The following is a 23,541-nucleotide window of genomic DNA, read 5'->3' as shown; positions in this document are numbered from 1 at the left end:
AAATCATTATGAAAGTGTATACCAGGGTACGCCATTAAAAGCAATTGTCAGTTTATAAAGTAAAAATCTTACTTAATCATTAAAACTCACTAATGCAGTATTGATGTCTTATGATATACTGTTGTGGCATTTTGATTCTTTTTTTTTTTAGAGAGTTTTAAATAAACACAAAAACAAACCTCAAATATGGAATAATTAATTAGCAGCGTCCTGTTAGCAAGGGCATATTTACACACAGCAAACATTAGTACACAAGAGCCATGCTGGCAGAGTGTAACAATTCCCAGGGTAACAAGAAGCTGCTACTTGATCGTTTCATTTATATTCATCTGGATATTACCGGTTCACTTTATCCGTGTGGTTTTATGGAAAGATGTTGTCAGCTCAGCAGCAGCTGGTCCAGCACAGACAGAGGAGGTGGGTATGGAAACCGATATGTGCTGTGCTTCAACTGAACCATGGCACATACAGTAAGATTGTGATGCTAGCTTCATCGGGGACTCTAGAAATACATGTTTAGCAGTAAAACTGAATGGTTGAGGGTTGGATTTGTTCTTCAGCGCAATAAATAATCGGTGGTGCTCGGATTGACTGAAACAACCTAGAACTTAAAAGCGTCCGTGAAATTATATATATATATATATATATATATATATATATATATATATATATATATAATTACTGTACCTATAATAATGTATAGAATAAAGTTAACATATACAAGTACAGATGAACCTGTTTTATGTCACCTCGCTTAATATCATACCCTGTTTATTATCACAATTTTTCAAAAATTAGAATAATTATAAAAAGATGAAATAAGCATAAGGGTAAGAATCACACGATAAATACATTGTACATTCTTGCGTGATATCAGAGAAATAAAGGATTGATCTAAATCCCACATATGCCATATTTACATTGATTTGGGGATACACTTGAGGTAAAAACACAATACAAGATGGCTACGTTGAAATATTTGGGTAAGTAGTTCTGATGTTTTTATCTTCATTTTCCATTGGGAGGCAAGAACTTGCGCACATGAAGGCAAATATAGATACCCACCACAAGCTTGTGGAAAGGAATATCCCTACCAAGTTCCATTGCAATTGGAGGTGAGATGTTCTAAATAAGGTTAGGAGGGGATTCCCTCACTGTTACCGGAGACGGGGGCAATACAATGTTTGACATGAAGCGGGCCCTCTTAAACCCATACTAAATTGTCTTCCATTTTAAAATCATTACTTCCCCATCAACCTGACATTCTGCTCCAGTACAGGTTGAAGTACAAATTATCATTGAAAACTTGCATTATAAAATAATTACACACAAGCATGCAATCTTTACAGCTCCATGGGAATGCTCTATACCAGAACTGCTTGGTATTTGGCATTGTGACAGGTACACCCCATCCATGTGCATATTTTGTAGTTTAAAAAAAATATATATATATTTATTTATTTATTTATACAGGAATTTCACCCATTGAGACCTAGATCTCATTTACAAGGGGATCCTGTCAACAAACATACAATAAAACACAATACCATGTATGGTACTGACTTCATCATTTTAGGAGTCATAAGCAAAGGACATTCACCCAAACATGTGCAGATCCTTAACCAGGATCAAAACATTTACAAGAGACCCTAAACAATTTAGAGACATCATTTTTAAAACATGTAACAGAGAGACTATCAAATGTACTCCTTTTATCATGGTTAAAAGAGTTTTTGGGAGCGACAGGCAAAGGACATTTTACCCAAACATGTGGGTTATTAGATAACTTGTTTTTGTTCAGCCCCAACTTTATGTTGCCTTTACATTACTTGTTAAAATTCCCCTTTTTAGAGAACTACTATGTTGGTATTGTATGCCTCCTACTTATGTTCTTTTTGATTGTTCTGTAAATTGTTACTTTAATTTAATTCCTATGAATGCATGTCAGTTTTTGTTACCCACAGCAGCATTCCATTATCGTGGTTTAAGAACATTTCAAATGGTATGGTTAAAAACTGCTCAGCTTTGTTCAGTGTCTTCCTTCGGTTTCCCAATAACACATTGGAACCCAATTTTCCTTTACCTGCTTGCCTCATTTCACCTAAATAATTCCCTTCTGGTACACTTCCTATGTGTCCATTAAAATCGCCAACAATGGAAAGCTGTGAAGTGGGCTTTATTTATAAGAATCACCATAGCATGATTTGATTCCTGCATTGGCCCAGGGGTCATGATACCACACCAGTATTATGCATTTTCTTGAGATTCAACAGTATTCCTTTCCCTTTAACTTACATCATGCTGGTAATATTTTGACTGTAGCCTACTTTACTCGTTTCAATGGGTGCTTAATCTGAAGCCAGACATATGAAGTGAAAAGGCAAGATGATTACAGGACTTTATGTAATTTTTTTAGGGTTGCTTTTCAATTCAATACCAGTTATAATATAGCACTTTGAAATGCCTCATTACTGCATGTATTTTTATTACAGTTGCATGTTATAGTACATTTAGGCTTTTTCCAATCGTTTAATTTGTTGCCAAAAGCTAAATAAATTAATCCATATGCTGCTATGCTATCAAATCAAAAGGCAAAACAAAACAAAAAAAATATTCAAATATAACATTTTGGTTTCCTATGTTTGTTTTAAATTACATTTTGGGCAGACAGTTTGAATAAATCATACGGTTGCAAAGCCAGTCATAATGAATAAGGTCTGTTTTACTTCATCGTTAATCTTGTATGGTTGGTTATGATTGACTAAATATTAACATTAACATATGTTTTTGTTAAAAAAAATCATTTTGTTCAACTATTTTGAAATATGTAAAGTAACTTCATGTGTTTATGGAAAGCTTCAAGAATCCCTTTTTTGTTAGCATTTTCACTTCAATTGCTACTTTTATTAATACAAATGCAGATGTCACCACACATACACTGTTTTTAATAACAATGCTTAAAATCCAAAATCCTTATATACTGTGCCCATAACAACAAGGGAATATAGCAGTATAATGCAAATTGCAAGAAAAAAACATTTGTTGGTTTATCATGTACTTTTTTTTATGGTTACGAAAAATCTCCTGCTCTGTGTCAATTTCTTTCAGAATATCTTTCCAGAAACTGTTGCCGAAATCAAAATCATTTATGTTTATTATTTAATTGTCCCCTCAGAAAGCCCCAAATGGCGGCAGTACACCAACACCCACAGCCCTGGCATCACTGTAGAATAGATTCTTCAGCTATTTGGTTTGTGGCAGCAAAACTGGATGCATTTCATTTGCAGAGAAGCTTCCACATGCTGAAGAGAAGTGGATATAATGCTACCTAAACAGTGATTCAAAAACAGAACTAGAACTTAAGGGCAGGAACTCCTCATTCTCTTACTGACAATGCATTTTATACATATTGGTTTAGAATACTACCTTTTGGAAATACTGCAAAACTGTCCTTAGCTCAAGAATAGATTTTAGGACTTGAGTTAAGGAAAATGAGTTATGATGCCAGATTACATAATTCTATAAAATGAACACATGGTCCACATTTACATTCTTAGTAAGAGGTCTGCTAGGCAGTATATTTTAAAGCTAAACCAGTCATTTCTATTATTACCCACAATAAGGTACCAAAGAACCATATGAAATAAGTTACTATATTGGCAAATTTGTTTCTGAATAAACATGTGGGTTGCCTAAATAAGAATACAGCTCTGAACAATCACTTAATGTCCATATGTATGCCAAATACAATTAACATGTTTTTCAGAAGGAATTTGATTGATTAATGTGTTATGGGAATACATCTATAAAGTTTGAGTTAAAATTGTGCTTTCTTTTCAAAAACAATGACAACATAGATGCCTGGTTGATAAATCATAACAAGAAGAGACAGTACCTTGATACATGACCTCATGGAGAAGAGGTTGGCTAGCATTGTGGAGAGGCCTTGAGCCAAGCAGCTTTGGGCTATGAAGCCCAGTTTAAGTTCAGCAAGGCAGATTGCATCATCCCCTTCTTTCCAGTTCCAACTTGGAATGTTTAACAGATGGGCCTGAACGAGTGAATGAAGAATATTATAACTCACTTTTCCAGCAAACACTACTTATTTAATATACAGTGCCTTGCGAAAGTATTCGGCCCCCTTGAACTTTGCGACCTTTTGCCACATTTCAGGCTTCAAACATAAAGAAATGAAACTGTAATTTTTTGTGAAGAATCAACAACAAGTGGGACACAATCATGAAGTGGAACGAAATTTATTGGATATTTCAAACTTTTTTAACAAATAAAAAACTGAAAAATTGGGCGTGCAAAATTATTCAGCCCCCTTAAGTTAATACTTTGTAGCGCCACCTTTTGCTGCGATTACAGCTGTAAGTCACTTGGGGTATGTCTCTATCAGTTTTGCACATCGAGAGACTGACATTTTTGCCCATTCCTCCTTGCAAAACAGCTCGAGCTCAGTGAGGTTGGATGGAGAGCATTTGTGAACAGCAGTTTTCAGTTCTTTCCACAGATTCTCGATTGGATTCAGGTCTGGACTTTGACTTGGCCATTCTAACACCTGGATATGTTTATTTGTGAACCATTCCATTGTAGATTTTGCTTTATGTTTTGGATCATTGTCTTGTTGGAAGACAAATCTCCGTCCCAGTCTCAGGTCTTTTGCAGACTCCATCAGGTTTTCTTCCAGAATGGTCCTGTATTTGGCTCCATCCATCTTCCCATCAATTTTAACCATCTTCCCTGTCCCTGCTGAAGAAAAGCAGGCCCAAACCATGATGCTGCCACCACCATGTTTGACAGTGGGGATGGTGTGTTCAGGGTGATGAGCTGTGTTGCTTTTACGCCAAACATAACGTTTTGCATTGTTGCCAAAAAGTTCGATTTTGGTTTCATCTGACCAGAGCACCTTCTTCCACATGTTTGGTGTGTCTCCCAGGTGGCTTGTGGCAAACTGTAAACGACACTTTTTATGGATATCTTTAAGAAATGGCTTTCTTCTTTCCACTCTTTCATAAAGGCCAGATTTGTGCAGTATACGACTGATTGTTGTCCTATGGACAGAGTCTCCCACCTCAGCTGTAGATCTCTGCAGTTCATCCAGAGTGATCATGGGCCTCTTGGCTGCATCTCTGATCAGTCTTCTCCTTGTATGAGCTGAAAGTTTAGAGGGACGGCCAGGTCTTGGTAGATTTGCAGTGGTCTGATACTCCTTCCATTTCAATATTATCGCTTGCACAGTGCTCCTTGGGATGTTTAAAGCTTGGGAAATCTTTTTGTATCCAAATCCGGCTTTAAACTTCTCCACAACAGTATCTCGGACCTGCCTGGTGTGTTCCTTGTTCTTCATGATGCTCTCTGCGCTTTAAACGGACCTCTGAGACTATCACAGTGCAGGTGCATTTATACGGAGACTTGATTACACACAGGTGGATTCTATTTATCATCATTAGTCATTTAGGTCAACATTGGATCATTCAGAGTCCCTCACTGAACTTCTGGAGAGAGTTTGCTGCACTGAAAGTAAAGGGGCTGAATAATTTTGCACGCCCAACTTTTCAGTTTTTTATTTGTTAAAAAAGTTTGAAATATCCAATAAATTTCGTTCCACTTCATGATTGTGTCCCACTTGTTGTTGATTCTTCACAAAAAATTACAGTTTCATATCTTTATGTTTGAAGCCTGAAATGTGGCAAAAGGTCGCAACGTTCAAGGGGGCCGAATACTTTCGCAAGGCACTGTAGTTAAACTAGAAGGATTAAATTTAAAAAAAAAATTCAATACAATAAAAACAGAAGCTCTCACCTTATTATGGTACTGTAACATCTGTGTGATGATTCGTATCTTTGGATGATAATTTTTAATAGAAATAACCCTACAAATTAAAAAAAGAAGAAGAAATACACTTAGAAATACACTTAACCACATTTGATAGCATACCAACAATACATGATCAAAGTCAACCAGTTAAGCTTTACAAAAAATTATCAATCTGTTTGTGCCTGGATTTAATTCCAAAAGCAAGGTATTGTTGACACCTGCCACTTTATTGGCAAACTGGTACAACAGACTACAAGCATCAGTGATCATATAAAAATAAGGCCAACTGTTCAGCAGGGAGCATTACAAGATTCTGTTGCCATGGGCCTTGTGTAAAAAAATTGGAGAATGTTAGCAAAATTAGAACATCTCCTAGTATGTTTTATATGCAAATGTATATGGTCATGTGATCCAAGCTGTTTGAAAGCGGGATCTTGGTGACTTCACAAAGGTGCCCACGCAACTGGTTCACCTCTCAATGCACTTCACTGACCGGTGTGTTCTCTAAAATAGTCACCCCGGACATTCCACCAGCAGAAAGTACAACTCTGGATGCTTGGGGATCATGATGGCGCAAATCTGTGACATGTTATATTGTGACATATGTGCTACAGTAACCCAACACTGGAAAAGACACACATGTTTCCACTCAAACAATGGACATCCTATATGTAGATGATTTAAATCAACAATCCATTAAATCTGCACTACCAATGTTCTGATGGTTCAGCAGTATGAAAAACCAACTACTGAAGTAGTAAATCCATGTTTAAAAGTTTGCACTGTGCAGTATGAAACACAAAACATGGTGTAATCTCAGCTTCCTACTGTGAATAAGGGTTGAATGCTTTATCTTCATGTATTGTGGTTAGTCTACTGGTTGTGTTTGAAGAGATGAAATCTTGGTGTGAAGAATAATGCTGAAGAACACCATTTTATACCAATAGCCACACTCTCTGACAGTGATGCACCCTTTAAAGAACAGCACAAGGATAAAATGGCAGCACATTTTATAGAAACTTATTTATAGTGCTATTCATAAAATTATGATGGTAGTATTTATAATGCCCAGGCTGCCTAACAGAAACTTAGCAGTGTCACCTTATACCTTTGTCAATCAGCCACAGCTACAGAGTCCTTAACCAAATATTACTATAGCAACTGTAAGGACACAATAAACTGACCTTAAATGTGTGACCTTACAAAAAAAAAGGTTCTGGTAACACGTAATACTAGCACACGAAACCTATTTAATGAATTAATCCCAATGGTCCGTGCCATACAGCTCAAGCAGACAGTAAACAACATGTAGTGTTTACACTTCAGTGGTTGATCAAAGTAACTAACATGCGCTTGGCTGAGGTGTTCCAGCTTGTGACCTCCTAGTAAAAAAAATACTTTGAGATAAAGTACTCAATTTATGCAATTCTGTTATCCTATACGTTGGCTCCAATAGTTTTTGCAGCATACAGAAGAAGCCCAGTATACTTCTAGGTGCGATAGAGCTATCAGCATCCAAACACTTGTATGGGCATTTTTAAGCTGTCTCACCTCATTATGTTGGAGGCATCTTCAGCATCAGGATCTGGACAGTATTTATTAGCGAGGATTAGACATGCATCTGCCTGCTCTATCTGAGCATGAAAAAAAGAAGTGTTAATAAAGCTGTTAATAAAATTGTTTAATAACCTGAAATAGCACATAATATTGCAACGATTTAAAGTGATTGCAGCGAACAAAATAGTTCCATCAGTTTTTTCTGCCATATCCTTTCATTATATAGGTCTCAAATGTGTACTTTTGACAGAAACAAATGTCTTCGCTAATAATTAACAAACCATGGGCAGACCTGAGTTCATGATTTAATCAAACAAAACATAGGACTACAAGAAACAGCAGTGCTCAGTAAGATAGTAGGTTTGAGCTGCGCTTACTCAATGCAAGATTACATTTCAACGGTGTTACACTTTTCTGATTCACTTTATTTAGTACCTGTATTTAGTTCTTGTAATGATTTTTTTTCTTAGTATATATCAGTGGTAGGCAACCTTGACTCTTCCATTCCATTCCTTACAGGACTTTGTTCCAACAATAATTTAATTGACTTTTAGCAGGGTTAAGGACATGTCCTGCAACAGAATAGGCTGGACGAGACCATGTTTCAAGCCCTGGTATACAGAACTATAAGTCAGCCATAAAAGTGTATACATGATTATGGCTTTTTTGTGTACATTAGGTGTAATTTCTTCAAAAACACCATGTCCACATTTTGTTCAATTACAGCACAGTACATGAATGGAAATAAAATGCTACAATTACCTTCAATCTGGCTAAGTCATGGGGGTTCAGAACCGATCCCTGGTAAAATTCCACCTGAGTAAAGTGCCGCTTAAATAAGGCTTCCAGCTCAAGATTAGGGGAGATACTGAAATAAATGGTATACATTAGTGCACTGTTCTACAATAAAATCACCAAACAATCATTATTTGGTAATCATGGCTGTAGGGTCAAAACACAACACATTACTTTCCCTAGCTTTCTGCCTTGTTTTACGTATACGTGTGTGACAGGATAATAGCGTCACGGCCCAAGCTGTTATCGGCAGGAAAAGACTCAGAGACAAGGAAGCTGCAGTTTTAAGCACTACAGTGCACATTTAATAAACAAAACAACAAATAAACAGGAACAAACAAACTGGCACGAGGGCCAAAATAAAAGGTTCAAACAAAACAGTAAGTTGTAGGCTGGGCAATTGCCTTCACCTCAAACAGTCTAAACACGATTCTAAACACGATGTAAAACACTCACCTCCCCCTTGTGCAACACACACACACGGCCACCCCCCCCCCCCCCCCCCCCCCCCTTAAAACACCAACCCCTTCCCCCCTTGTGGATGGGCTGGCGGTCGGGTTGGTCGGGGTTGTGGTGGAGGTGGTCCCCACACCTCCTTCTTTGGCTGGGGGGGACCTGGGTCTTGAAATAGGGGCGCCCGTCTAACCCCTCTTGTAACCCCTGGGCTTTTATAAGGGGGCGTCCGCTACCACCTGAGCACTCCGGTGGTAGCGGATGTGTGGGGCACTGGCAGTGGCAGCTGTGATGCTGGGCTTCGGCAGTGGCGCTGGCAGCAGCGCGGGCGCTGTGCCCTCTGGACGTGGATGTGCAGCTGGCTTTCGTTGTGCTCCCCTCAGCAGCAGGTAGAGGGTGCTGAGGTTGGTCCAACGGTTGCCCTACTGACTCTGGAGCCAGTGGAAGCTCCTCCCCTTCCAGCTCTGAAGACAACAGTGCCCCCCCCCCCCCTTTGTACATGAGACACAAAGGCCCCTCCCATTCCAGCTCTGGACGCCAGCAGCTCCTCCCTCTCTGGCCCTCGGGCAGGCAGCACCTCTCTCTCTCTCTGGCACTCGGCCAGGAAGCACCTCCCTCTCTGACACTCGGGCAGGCAGCATCTCCCTCTCTGACACCTCCTTTGCTCGCCTCCGGGAACAGCCGCTCCTCCCCTTCTTCCTCTTTCGGGCAGGTGGCAAGTCCTCTTCACCATAGGGTGCCTGAACTCTCCATAGGTGAGGCACCATCCTTGTTCCTCCAGGCCTGCAAGGAGAGTGTCCAAACCACAGCTCCAGATGGCTTGGGAGGCAGAGGGGCCTGTCTCTGGCTTTATGGTAGGCAGCTGGTCTTGAGCTTTAAGGCAGAGCCACTCATCCAGGGACTCCACCTCATCCCTCACATACACCATCATAAAGTTGGGTCTTCATATGGACACTCATCTTGGCTGTGCCCAAATTCCAAGCAAGCCCCGCTAATGAAAATGCCTTCAGCTTGCAGACGCCTCTGTTCCTGCCCCCACTCCAGTTTGTCAAAACATTTTTTTATCTGCAGTTCTGCTCCGAGTCACACATCTGACACCAACTATGACAGGAAAGCATCATAGCCCAAGCTGCTAGCGGCAGGAAGAGAGACTCAGAGACAAGGAAGCTGCAGTTTTAAGCACCAGTCATGTTAATTTCATAATCAGTTATGCATTGGGTCTTCCTGTCATAATGTCTTCCGGATTCACAACATTTGCTGCTGGAATCCAACCTGTCCAATCAGAAACAGGTTCAGCAGGGCAGGAACAGGTTTATGAATGTAATGTGTTGTGTTTAAAATCCTATAGCCTTTTCAGTAACACCAATATAGTGGATGAAGTGTTTTTCATTACCGGAAAAGGTGCATTCTAAGAAATTAGATAATATGTACAAATTACAAAAATAAATGTTCAGAGAGGGAAGAAAATACACTTTTGAGCAGTGCACTGGGATTTATGTTAGTACTGGTACTCTCCAGCATGGGTCAGCAACACTCGTCTCAATCATCCCAGTGTGTGTATCTCTTTGTGCAATACACACATTATGCACACAGACTATAAAATATATGATCGGACCGACTACTTACTTATGGAGAAAAACTATTTCTACATTGACATCATCCCTGTCCTTGTGTAGGAAGTCTTTGAGGAAGTTGGATACACTTTCAAGTGTGATGTGACCACAGACGACTATGTGCCTGTAAAAAAGAAGTGTAAAATGAAAGAGAAGAAAATAAAAATACACAGAACAAATAAAACATAAAAACATAAAAAATGTCTCAATACTTACTGTTGTAGTGATTCATATTTATGCACCCCAACTGCTAATATTATAGAGACTGTTAGTGAGAATTATATTAAGAACTTCAAAGTAATATTTAGAATAGCTTTTTACAAATTGAAAAAAATGGTCATCAGATAACCGAGACATCGTAGTCGATTTGGTTACAAATCAATTTTCAGGAAGAACAATATCCAAAAAATTGGAGACTGTTAAAAAAGGGAGGTATACACCACAAATACCCGAACTGACACAGGAAGGGAAGGGATATACTCGCCACTTCCAACATTCAAATTATGAAACTATCCGTGGCTTACTGGTAGCTGTCAATTAAAAAAAATATACTGCTGGAACTGTCTTTTGTTCAGCACAGAAAAGGCGATATGGAACAGCACTGGATACAGCAATCTAGGATGTCTGTCGAAGTCAGCAAAAAAACATGAGAGTCCCCAAAGTCACTTGTGAGCCACTGATACACTAAAAACCTTTGGACAAACCCAGACTGATGTTCAACTGGATGAGCAGAAGTGTAGGGATACAATACATCACAGTGAGCAAGTAAGAAAAAATCATGAGGTTCTTAAACACTTGATTGATTCTGTTGTTTACCTTGGCAAGCAAGAACTGGCTTTCAGAGGGCACGATGAAGGCACCAATTCCTCAAATAGAGGCAATTATACTTTCTCTGATTTCGGACTATGACAAGAAATCGCTTGTCAAGAGCCACAGTATTCTCGGGTACAGCTAACAAGATTCAGAACAAATGAAAGCAGAAGTACAGGAAGCCAAGTACGAAGCTGAAATAGTAGATTATACAAACCGACGATGGAAAAGCAGCTCAGCTGTCTTGTGTTTTCAGGTATGTGACTGGCAGTGGCTCGAAAGAACGGTTGTTCTGTGAAAATGTGTTACGTTTACTAAAATAAAAATAAATAATAAAAATGCTTTTAAAAAGACCAAATTCCCATTGGATTTATTTTTTTATTTTTATTTTTAGATTCTATTGATTTTTAAGTATTACTATGTAGGACAGCCGCTATAAGATCGTTACCATTATTTAAAATGTGCACTTATTAATCTACCGATTCATCAATTCCCACAAAGCCCCCAGCAACAGTAGAATCTTATTATTGTTTTCTGACCATGTATTAACATTTTGTTCTATATACAGACATGATTAGAGACAGATTTCTGGTTTTATTTCTAACAATCTTATCCCCCTTGTCTTTCATTTTATGTAAAAAAAAAATGTAAAAAAAAAAAAAAAAAAAAATGCCCTTTCCTGATTTTATTTTAAATCAAACTTCACTAGAGGGCAAACATCAGGTATGGTAATAATTACATCTCTTCAGCAAAACTCATGTCTCTACTAAGTGTGATTTAGTATTATTAAGTTGAACTCATTTAGAAAAAAGCATAACCTAAGAGCATGCAGGTTTTGCATTTCAGTGAGAATCATACTTAGTGTGCTACGTCATTTTGCCGCCAAAACATTATTTTGTATTGTGAATTGTGTGCCATACAGTGATCGTTATTTTATACATTGACCGCTGAGCTGGTTTATATATATATATAAGTTTCATACCACATTCTGATCATGCAGGCCATTGGTGTCCAGTGTTAGTCCACCACTTATTCTTTCACATTGAAAGGACTCCAATCCAGGTTTTGCATAAAATCTGTAGGAACTTGAAGTACACACACACACACACACACTCTGTCCCACTAGCCTTAGTGCCTGAGACACCAGTAAGTTTGTTATTTCAGAAAACTAGGAGAAAAGACAATGGGCTCGGTGACTTAATGCAAATCATGCCACTAAAACCCTTATTATTAGTCAAATTGTAACAAAAACAAAGATTCCTGCATAATGTGTTACAACACTGCAAAAAAGGACAAAGAACATTGCTCTATTTCAAACTAAGATTTACAAGATTGCATTCATATGGTTGTATATTGTGGGAGAGATACCATGTTTATTGTTTAGGGCTGCAATCCCTGTTACTGTTCTCCGTGTTTTACGCATTACTGTGTATAACCGGAGTTTATTATTTGGTCACCAGACCTGGATTATAACAAAAATAAAGCATCTATTTTCCATACCGGATTACAAATCTCTGCCTGTTTATTCCTGCACTGCATCACCTCTGCACCTGTACATAATCAGCAACCACTCTGCCACTTACCTGTACTAAGTTTATCTTTTAATAGGTCAGGAATGGTATCGAAGGGGACAAAGAATTATACGCCCCTCCTGCCATTGCCTTGAAAATGAGTTTTAAAAGGTACCAAACCCAGATATCTTCTTACTATTGTTTATTTATTATTAATTTAATAATATACAGAACAAGTAACATCATTGTAATGAATGTGTCTGTTTACAGCGTGGTAATTGTTTTACAAGTCCTTGTTCTAGTCTTTTAAATTATTATTTTATTGGTACTAAACTTTTTTTCCCCAGATTTGTTCTTGGTTTACTTATACAGGACTTTATATATAGCAAGGTTTTCTCCCAACCTATCTCTGCTTGTTTTCAATTCAAGACCCTTGTTATTGCCCACCACTCTCTTCACCACACCGCCCCCTCCTACCTCCAATCTCTTGTGTCTCCCTACATCCTCTCTCACCTCTACTAGCCAACTGGTCATGCCTTCCCTCCACTCTCCGTCCTCCTGTGCCCGCTCCTTCTCATCGCTAGCCCCTCAGTGGTGGAAACAGTTACCGGCTAACCTCAGGACTGCTCCATCTCAAATTGCATTCCGCTGCCTCCTCAAGACCCACCTGTTTAGACTGCACTTCTAAATCTATTGATCTATCCCTCCTTCTATGCGCTGGCCTTCCCTGATCTATGCACCATGTTACTGGATCCTCAGCTAATGCAATATCTTTGCACTATTGCACTGCTATTATGTCATTGTTGATATAACTTGTTGTAATCCTAACTTGCTGCATCCTTGTTCATATTGTATTTTAGTGGTATTCACACTTACTGTAAACTATACTATTATATATGAAGCTTGCATTGTAACCTTGTATTGCCCTGTAACACCTGTAAGTCGCCATGGATAAAGGCATCTGCCAAATAAATAAATAATATGATGTCCGGTCCATATTAGTCACAAAATATCTTCTAATGTCAGGTTCAACAGGTGACTATGTCTCTAAATAATCAGGTAAGGTGAGGTTTACTTAAAATACAGGCACTGTTGATCCCATTACGAAAAGGGAACAGCAAGTGGTGAAAGAGAAGGACTGAGCGAGCGAGGGAGAGAACACACTTTTTTCCAAATAATGTCCTAGGTTAAATATTTCTTATATTATATTAAAATAAACAATAAATAATATGGCTTTGTAAACCGTGATGTGGAACGGGCCTTCATTTTAGGGCTGTACAGATTTAAATGGAAAAAAATTGCACACAAATATTACTGAATGGATTTTTAGTGCCATTTTTTCCATATAGAGTTGAATTAAATAAACAATGACAGATTATGCAACGGCTTAGCTTGGATTTGGTACCAAACCAAATCTAGTATATTGATAGTCTAGTTATAAAACTAAGTCCAGCCAACTAAAGCCTTATCTGCAAGTGACATTACAACAAAATTGTGTATGCACAGTTCCCAATTGTATGGGAATGATGAAGGACATGAAACAGAAAATAAAGATACATACTACTATGTACTACTAACAGACTAGAGGTAGTTCTGTTCATATCTTTTTCACAGATGCACGCTCCTTACTTACTGTACCTCTAGTTGTACTTTCTAATTCTAAATTGTTCCACAAATACACGAGTATTAAAATACACAAGAAGACACATTTCTTGGCCCTCTGATAAGAAGGTTCCATGAAATCTAAAATAAATAAAGTGAACACTGTTTGATGGAACAGGGCAAGGCTTATAGGTGTCATGCAACTCTGATGTAGGTGGGATGTTCTTTTCAAATTAATGTGAATTGTAGTGAAAGAAGACGATTTGAACAGCCTTACTTCTGTGAAAATTTTGAATCTCCACAGATACTTCATAAGGGTTTCCCTCTTTCCAATTTCATTGCACTGTATATTTGAAAAAACAGCTTTTGGAAGTCATTTTGCTTGGTACCTTCAACACTTTACGAGAGTGATTACCAAGGTTATCAAATCTACTATTGTACTATTTGCAATAGCAAGATCATCACTCCCGTTCTTGTGCTTGAGATCTCTTGGTTCTTTGCTTATAAGCTTTACCTTAATGCATTTATAAAAATAAAAAGGCATCAATTGCCTAAATGCAATCTGACCATGTCACCTTCAGCACAGAATGTGATTAGGCACCAGGAATCTACATTTGAAAAAACTAAATGAATAAACATGCAAATATCCAAAAGACCTTCAGCAAATCAAGAGGACAGCTATAATGTTGCCAATGCTAATAAGTTGTAATAGAATGCATTTTAAAGCCTTGAACAGCATTCCTTTAATAACTTTAAATGCAGTGGATATAAAAAAAATAATAATAAATAAGTATAGATATAGTGTGTGATCATTTTAAGACATGTAGGGGGCATTAAACCCAAGATACATACGCAAAACAATGAGCACAAACATACAACAAGCAGAAACACAGAACAAGGGTAGTAGTAACAGGCATGCAAAAGGTTTTCACAATAAAAATGCATAGTAACATTGCCAGAAACCAGCTCCAACATCAGCACCACAGAATCAGAAACACCACTTTCCACTGCTCTAATCCTTATACAACAACAACAGTACTGGTACTGGTTAACCGCTCCAAGATGCCTTAACAAATATTAGAACCTGATTACTATTATTTTATTAAAATGACACCAACTGAATATTGTTAAAATCTTGACCAGATTTGGATCTTTTTCTTCCCCATTAATTTACTAAGAGATGATACTGATGTATATATTCCAGAAACAACATATCGTGGTTCAGGCTAATCTTCCCTGCCATCGAGGAAGACTATTCTTTATTCTTACATGATTCCAGTTTGGGTCACTTGAGAGAAAGTTATCTATCTGTTAGTATGTAAGATCATGTTTGCATTTCTGATGCAGCCCTGTCATCCTTCATGACCACAACATGTCATGAATGATTTTTATTCTAGAATGTATTTACTGAACTTTGTGTTTATTGTCATGGCAATCTATAGTGCAATAGACTGACCGTTGTATTTTACAAGAAATTAAGAAATAGTGTGATGGCATTGCAGTATACTCTGAAAATAGAAAAAAAATATATCTTAAAATAGAAAATGAGATGCATCTGCCTTAGATACTCAGATAATTAAATGGTAGTTTATTGTGATGATAAACTTCAAGCTGGAAACGTAATAGGTCTGAATCACAAAGCATTAACTCAAAAGTTATTTGAAACAGTTTATTTTTTCAAAGTCTGGTTTTATGAATAGAAAATGTTTGATTTCTCAAATAAAGCGTCTTTGAAAAACAGATTTTACTCGGGATTCAAGCTTTGTGAATAGTGTCCATTATGTATTTGTGCAAGGGTTCATGCACTATGTGGGAAGCAGGAGTCGTTCTGTTCTTTTAAAGAATAATCAGGGGCATGTGCCAAAGGAATTCTTTATTCTTTGTTACACCAATAGAGCCACAATTATTCCAGTCATTAAAATAGCTCATGTGTAATATGTATCATTAGTATTTCTTAACACCAGTGAATATTGCCATTAAACACGCATTACAAGTTTGAGTTAAAGGTCATTTTTTCCCCAGTGAGAAAAACTCAGTGGTTTTGACAACTTATTCTCTCAACACTAGGCTCCAAATAAAAACTACAAATTTCAGCCAAATAGAACATTTCAATCTTTCTTTACTGACCGGAAAATAACATCAAACAAAAGAGTGCCGATGGCTTTTTGCTGTGTTTTTCCCTTAATTACACGATCCGATGAAAGGTCTACGTGACGAAAAAGCTTTCTTTAAACTATTTTGTCAGTAACTTTGAAACAACTAATCAAATCTAATGTAAACATGGCAGACCATGTGCTGATGACAGAGCCGAGTTTCAGTCAGGAAGCAGGTGGGAGTTCAGAATAGTCACTTAGACATTAAGAATAACTTACAAAAGAGACAAAGGCTACAAAAGTAAGGCAAGTGTTACAAAGATCATCTGGCATGCAAGCCAAGAGCAACTGAGAGGCTGCAATCTGAGTTGAGGCATCCAGGGAATCTGGGTGTGGGGGCTGACTGAAGATCAGGGCCACGTTAAGACGTTAAAACAGAACAAAGGGAAATGAAACAGTGGAGGCAGACAAGACATTTACTTTTTGCTGGAAAAAAAAGACATATTGAACTTGAAGATGCAGGAAATCAAGTAGACAAAAACAGAATGAAAGAACTGACTCTATATGCCAAAGTATACAAAACAAATGAAAGCCTACAATAAAAACACTGTGATTGCCGCCACAGACAAAAAATGAAAACGAACATGCCAGGTTTTATTTTTGTGAATGCCAAAGGATTAGGGCAACTGAAACTCTTTGACTGTCACATTTTAGTATTAGGGTTTGTAAAGAGCAGCAAAGTGTGCAACTTAAACACAAGCAGTAAACTATAGCATGGGATATACATTAGCCACGAAAGCTCTATTATGTATGAACTCAAAATGCAATAGCAGGATGTTTTTAGAACATAAAAGAACATGACATGTGCCTTAAAATGGCCAAGGTCTCCAGTCATACCTGTAGTGTGAATTTCCACTGACATCACAGGAAAAATATTCCTGCGAGTTAGTCATCCCTAATGGACTGCTGTCACACAACCACACCTTGTTTGATTTCAACTTACTTTCTGCCTTGGGTTGAGTTATAAATCCCTCCGTATTTCTTCCGATTAAGGATGAGAGCAGCAATTTCTGGCACGTAGCGAGCAAACATGGCCTACATGCATGAAACAGAAAAAGAAAATGGCATGCAGAGAGTGTTCTACTGCAGCAGAGGCAGCAGAGCCTCATGGAATACTTACTTTCTTCCATTAACTGCACTATAGGAACCACCATATTTCTTGCGGTTTCCTATTAACTCTATGATTTCAGGGACGTAGCTGGCAAACATGGCCTAAGGAGAAGATAGGAGACAGAAGAAAAGACTAAAAAAAGATAGGCCAAGGAGAAGGGGGTACTAGATTTTGCCATAAGATCTGAAAATGCAAAAGAATTAGATGTATAAAAAAAGAAAGAAAATCTGGGTTTCATAGAACTAGAATTGGATTCTATATAATCAACTACAGAAACTGGGGAAAATAATAATAATAATAATAATAATAATAATAATAATAATAATAATCTTAAAAGTTTTTTGTAGTTGTGTTAAACAAGAATAAAAAAGGTAAAATGACATGAATTATTATACAAGAATAAACTGAGTCTAAAAAAAGTATATTTATTATTATTATTATTATTATTATTATTATTATTATTATTATTATTATTATTATTATTATTATTATTATTATTAAATGTTTTATGCAAGGACAATTCCCCAGCTTTTTTAAGATAGATGGCATCTACAAAAAGAGGATTTAAAAAAGGATTCACACAGGTGACTCACGGTCATTCTGTGGTTGAAAAAAATCTAAAGGTAATGAAGAGAAACCTAAGTGCCATGTTTTGTCCAACAAACACTTAGGCTGTGCCAGGTTGAGTCAAAGAGCACAGACTGATGAGGCAGCAGCTCAATTCAATGCATATTGTGAACTTAAGAAGCTTCTATTTCAATTAAAGTTTTTTTTTGTTTTGTTTAATAGTGAATGCTTAGATTGCAAATATAAGTGATGGCCTATGGGTAACAAAAGCAACAATGAATCACCCAAAATAAAGACTTTGGATTGCTTTTGAGAAGAAACGATTCAAAACATTTCAAAATGTATTAAAAATGATGTCTGATCTGATAAAGAACAGACATGCAGCTTTTGATTAATATATATATATATATATATATATATATATATATATATATATATATATATATATATATATATATATATAATGTTTCCAAATTTAAACAAAAACATTGGGGAAACTGTAGTAACTATGAAAACAATACAAAAGAAACACTTGGTATGAATCGAATCAGAAAATGTGTTTTTAATGTAATCTTATTTTCTGGAGTTTATAAACCCTAGAGTTAATGACGATAAGGTTTTTTTTTTTTATTGCTGATTTCATTCTCATTCAGATGGCTCTATGGTGCATCCCCCTGTCACAGTGTTTGTTGGAATTTGGGTAGGGACACAAGGTCAGGGACTCCTGAAACCGCACACTGCTTTAAAAAAATAGCAACAACATTATACAATGATATCAAGGGTGTACCAGTTCTTTAACTGTACTTGTAAGCACATTATTTAAAATTAAACAAACAGTTCATATGTTTTAAACAATCAAGAGCCATTAATCTTAGTTTGTCATATCAACAACTATAAACAAAATAATGTAAAATGCAATCAAATCCAAAGTATCGGATCACTGTTATTTAAACTGTGTGAATAAGTGCATGATGAAAATGAGTGAAAATGAGTGTCCAGCAGCTTTACCAGGAACACAATGAACTGAATACATGATGATGTTAATGAAATATAACACCAATTAAGAGTAAAAAGGATTTTACCAGACCACCGAGGATGAAGAAGACCATGAAAAGGCGTCCAAGAGTAGTTTTTGCATAAACATCTCCATAACCCACAGTGGACATAGTAACCATTAGTAAATAGACACATTCCCAATAACTAAGTAATTGGAAATTTTGGAAGTTTTCCCAAGGGTCTCCTGAGTTTTCTACCTGCAACAGACATCAAAGAAATACCCAGAAGAATAAATAAATAACTTATTTTCAGAATATAAATGTTGAAAACCCTCTATTTAAATGTCATTACATTAAAACCACATACCATTTGACAACAAAACAAAATTAATGTCATAGGATTTGTATGCAAGAGCAGAAAGATTTACCCAACCTATTTATTTTTTAAAACAATGGTAACACCACCATCTAGTGGTATTTTCTTTTTTTTTTTTCCCCCAATAGTTATTAAATTATATTCAATAGTTATTGAACATTCATTCTATGTGCTAGAGTTACAAAATACCTGAAACATCACCTTCCAAGCTTGTTTTCAAGAATTAAGTGTTAAAAATGCATATATATATATATATATACAGTACTGTGCAAAAGTTTTAGGCACGTGTGAAAAAATGCTGTAAAGTAAGAATGCTTTAAAAAATAGACACGTTAATAGTTTATATTTATCAATTAACAAAATGCAAAGTGAGTGAACAGAAGAAAAATCTACATCAAATCAATATTTGGTGTGACTACCCTTTGCCTTCAAAACAGCATCAATTCTTCTAGGTACACTTGCACACAGTTTTTGAAGGAACTCGGCAGGTAGGTTGGCCCAAACATCTTGAAGAACTAACCACAGTTCTTCTGTGGATTTAGGCAGCCTCAGTTGCTTCTCTCTCTTCATATAATCCCAGCCAGACTCGATGATGTTGAGATCAGGGCTCTGTGGGGGTCATACCATCACTTCCAGGACTCCTTGTTCTTCTTTACGCTGAAGATAGTTCTTAATGACTTTCGCTGTATGTTTGGGGTCGTTGTCATGCTGCAGAATAAATTTGGGGCCAATCAGATGCCTCCCTGATGGTATTGCATGATGGATAAGTATCTGCCTGTACTTCTCAGCATTGAGGAGACCATTAATTCTGACCAAATCCCCAACTCCATTTGCAGAAATGCAGCCCCAAACTTGCAAGGAACCTCCACCATGCTTCACTGTTGCCTGCAGACACTCATTCGTGTACCGCTCTCCAGCCCTTCGGCGAACAAACTGCCTTCTGCTACAGCCAAATATTTCAAATTTTGACTCATCAGTCCAGAGCACCTGCTGCCATTTTTCTGCATCCCAGTTCCTGTGTTTTCGTGCATAGTTGAGTCGCTTGGCCTTGTTTCCATGTCGGAGGTATGGCTTTTTGGCCGCAAGTCTTCCATGAAGGCCATTTCTGACCAGACTTCTCCGGACAGTAGACGGGTGTACCAGGGTCCCACTGTTTTCTGCCAATTCTGAGCTGATGGCACTGCTGGACATCTTCCGATTGCAAAGGGAAGTAAGCATGATGTGTCTTTCATCTGCTGCAGTAAGTTTCCTTGGCCGACCACTGCGTCTACGGTCCTCAACGTTGCCCGTTTCTTTGTGCTTCTTCAAAAGAGCTTGGACAGCACATCTGGAAACCCCTGTCTGCCTTGAAATTTCTGCCTGGGAGAGACCTTGCTGATGCAGTATAACTACCTTGTGTCTTGTTGCTGTGCTCATTCTTGCCATGGTGTATGACTTTTGACAGTAAACTGTCTTCAGCAACCTCACCTTGTTAGCTGAGTTTGGCTGTTCCTCACCCAGTTTTATTCCTCCTACACAGCTGTTTCTGTTTCAGTTAATGATTGTGTTTCAACCTACATATTGAATTGATGATCATTAGCACCTGTTTGGTATAATTGTTTAATCATACACCTGACTATATGCCTACAAAATCCCTGACTTTGTGCAAGTGTACCTAGAAGAATTGATGCTGTTTTGAAGGCAAAGGGTGGTCACACCAAATATGAACCTGCCTAAAACTTTTGCACAGTACTATGTATATATATATATATATATATATATATATATATATATATATATATATATATATATATATATATATACACACACATATATATATATATATACACACACACACACACAGTACCAGTCAAAAGTGTACACTACGTTTGAGTACACTAGGTTTCTGTAAATACTTGAAAATGAAAACACATGTTACAATATACAAAACAAAACATAAGGAGTATCAAAGCAATGTTCAAGAAAATTGAAAATTCTCTAAATCTTGGATTCCTCAAAATAGCCACCCTTTGCCATAGCAGTCTCACAAACACGAGGCATTCGGTTAACAAGTTTCAGCAGGAAATCACCCGACATGTCTTCCCAGCTCTTCTGCAGCAATTCCCAGAGATGTAGGGCACTTGTGGGTAGCTTTGCTTTGACTCTTCTCTCCTTTTCATCCCATACTAGTTCTATGGGATTGAGGTCTGGAGACTGGGCAGGCCAGATCATTAGATTGAGTTGTCCTTCACTTTCCTTCTTCGCCAGATAGTTCTTGCACAACTTTGAGGTGTGTTTCGGGTCATTATCTTGCTGAAGAATGAAGGACTGCCCAACTAGCCGTAATTCTGATGGAATGGCATGCCTCTGAAGTATGCTATGATAGCCATGCTGGTTGAGCTTGCCATGGACTTGGTAAAGATCACCAACTCTGTCACCAGCAAAGCAACCCCAGACCACGACACTGCCTCCTCCATGCTTGACAGTGGGAACCACACATGCAGAACTCATGTGCTCACCCTCTCTGCGTCTTAAAAATACTCGGCAGTTAGACACAAATATTACAAATTTTGACTCATCGGTCCATAAGACCGACTTCCACTCCTCAAACGTCCAGTTTCTGTGTTTTTTGGCCCAGGCAAGTCTCTTCCTCTTATTTTGCACTCTTAACAATGGTTTCTTTGCAGCAATTCTTCCAGTTAGGCCAGCTTCACGCAGTCTCCTCTGAACAGTTGATGTTGAAACATCTGTACTTCTAGTAGCATTTGGCTGAGCTTGTATTTCAGGGACAGTTAATCGCCGGTTTCGCAGACCTGTTACTCGAATGAACTTGTTCTCTGATTCTGAGGTCACCCTTGGCCTGCCTGACCTTGTTCGGTCCTCATGAGTGCCAGTTTCTTCAAATCATTTGATGGTCTTGGCCACAGCAGTTACAGACACTTGCAAAGTTCTTGAGATTTGTCTTAAAGATTGACCTTCATTTCTTAAAGTAATTACAGACTGTCTTTTTTCTTTGCTTAACTGAGCGTATTTTGCCATTTTCTGCTCCCTTACATTCAGGAATGACAGACTTGTGCCTATGCTACCTATATTTATAATAATTATGGACCCTCACGTGTTAACAATAATTGGTGACAAAAGGTTAATTAGGTAACATGCTAGTTAACTCAGAGAACATCTAACAAAGACACTTTTATACTTAGGCCAGTGTTCTAACATCGTGTTGTACACATTTCAGACTTTTAACTGACTTGGGCTTCAGACTGAAATCCCCTCGCTTTGGATGACCATTTCATTGAAATTGACAAGATTTACATTTTCATTTAAAAATAAAATTTTTGAATGCAGTTCACTTATGATTATCAGCTTATATAAGTACAAGTATCATATAATGAAATATTAAGTGTTTATAGACAAGTTTATACAGTTAAAAGCATAGATAATCATGAAAAACCTGGTTTCAAGCAGGTGTACTCAAACTTTTGACTGGTACTGTATATATACATATATACATATATATATATATATATATATATATATATATATATATATATATATATATATATATATATATATACACACACACACACACACACACAGTGGTTTGCAGAAGTATTCACCCCCCTGCAAAGTTTTCACATTTTGTTGGCACCTGAGCATACTCCACGACGCTTTCAAATTAGACTTTACATGTAGAATCTACACAAACTACTCCACATTGATAAAGTTAAAAAATGTATATAGAATATAAATAAGTAAGAATTACAGAGAAAAAAAGATTAAATCTCAGTTGCATAAGTATTCAACCCCTTTGCTACTGCAGCCCTAAATCAGCTCAGGTGCAAATGATTTGTTTGAAAGGTCACAAAATTAGTGAAATGGTTTCAGCCTGTGTGTACTCAAAGTGGTTTAACGTGTAGGTAATTTCCCTCAGGTATATAAAGACTTTCAAGCTGCAACTCACATAGTGATCCAACAAAGCAACCATGAAGACCAAGGATCTTTCAAAACAAGTCAGGCATAAAGTGGTAGAGAGGCACAGAGCAGAAGAAGGGTACAGGAAAATTTCAAAAGGCGCTGATTATCCCTCTCAGCACAGTGAAGTCCATCGTTAAGAAGTGGAAGATGCATCATACCACCCAGACACTACCCAGATCAGGTCGCCCTCTCAAACTGAGCAGCCGGGCAAGCAGGAA

General features: G+C 37.5%; 1 protein-coding gene across 26 annotated transcripts in view; it reads right to left on the bottom strand.

Moving 5' to 3' along the window:
- Positions 1–23,541, bottom strand: part of LOC117418354 (calcium-activated potassium channel subunit alpha-1a-like) — a 143,856-nt gene that overhangs the window by 48,168 nt on the left and 72,147 nt on the right. For 21 of the 26 annotated variants that reach the window (XM_058985039.1, XM_058985046.1, XM_058985041.1 and 18 more), the window contains 7 exons: positions 19,078–19,248; positions 17,438–17,529; positions 10,255–10,365; positions 8,143–8,248; positions 7,375–7,457; positions 5,809–5,878; positions 3,896–4,051 (listed from right to left, as the gene is read on the bottom strand). In XM_058985039.1, coding sequence (XP_058841022.1) covers positions 3,896–4,051; positions 5,809–5,878; positions 7,375–7,457; positions 8,143–8,248; positions 10,255–10,365; positions 17,438–17,529; positions 19,078–19,248 — 789 coding nt within the window. Of the gene's footprint in view, positions 1–3,895; positions 4,052–5,808; positions 5,879–7,374; positions 7,458–8,142; positions 8,249–10,254; positions 10,366–17,260; positions 17,353–17,437; positions 17,530–19,077; positions 19,249–23,541 lie in introns of all 26 variants that reach the window. The other 5 variants (XM_058985040.1, XM_058985042.1, XM_058985056.1 and 2 more) reach the window with 1 other exon arrangement.

This window comes from Acipenser ruthenus, chromosome 13 (assembly GCF_902713425.1).
Source record: "Acipenser ruthenus chromosome 13, fAciRut3.2 maternal haplotype, whole genome shotgun sequence".
NCBI classification, from domain to species: Eukaryota; Metazoa; Chordata; class Actinopteri; order Acipenseriformes; family Acipenseridae; genus Acipenser; species Acipenser ruthenus.
This window is presented reverse-complemented; position numbering and strand designations above follow the sequence as displayed.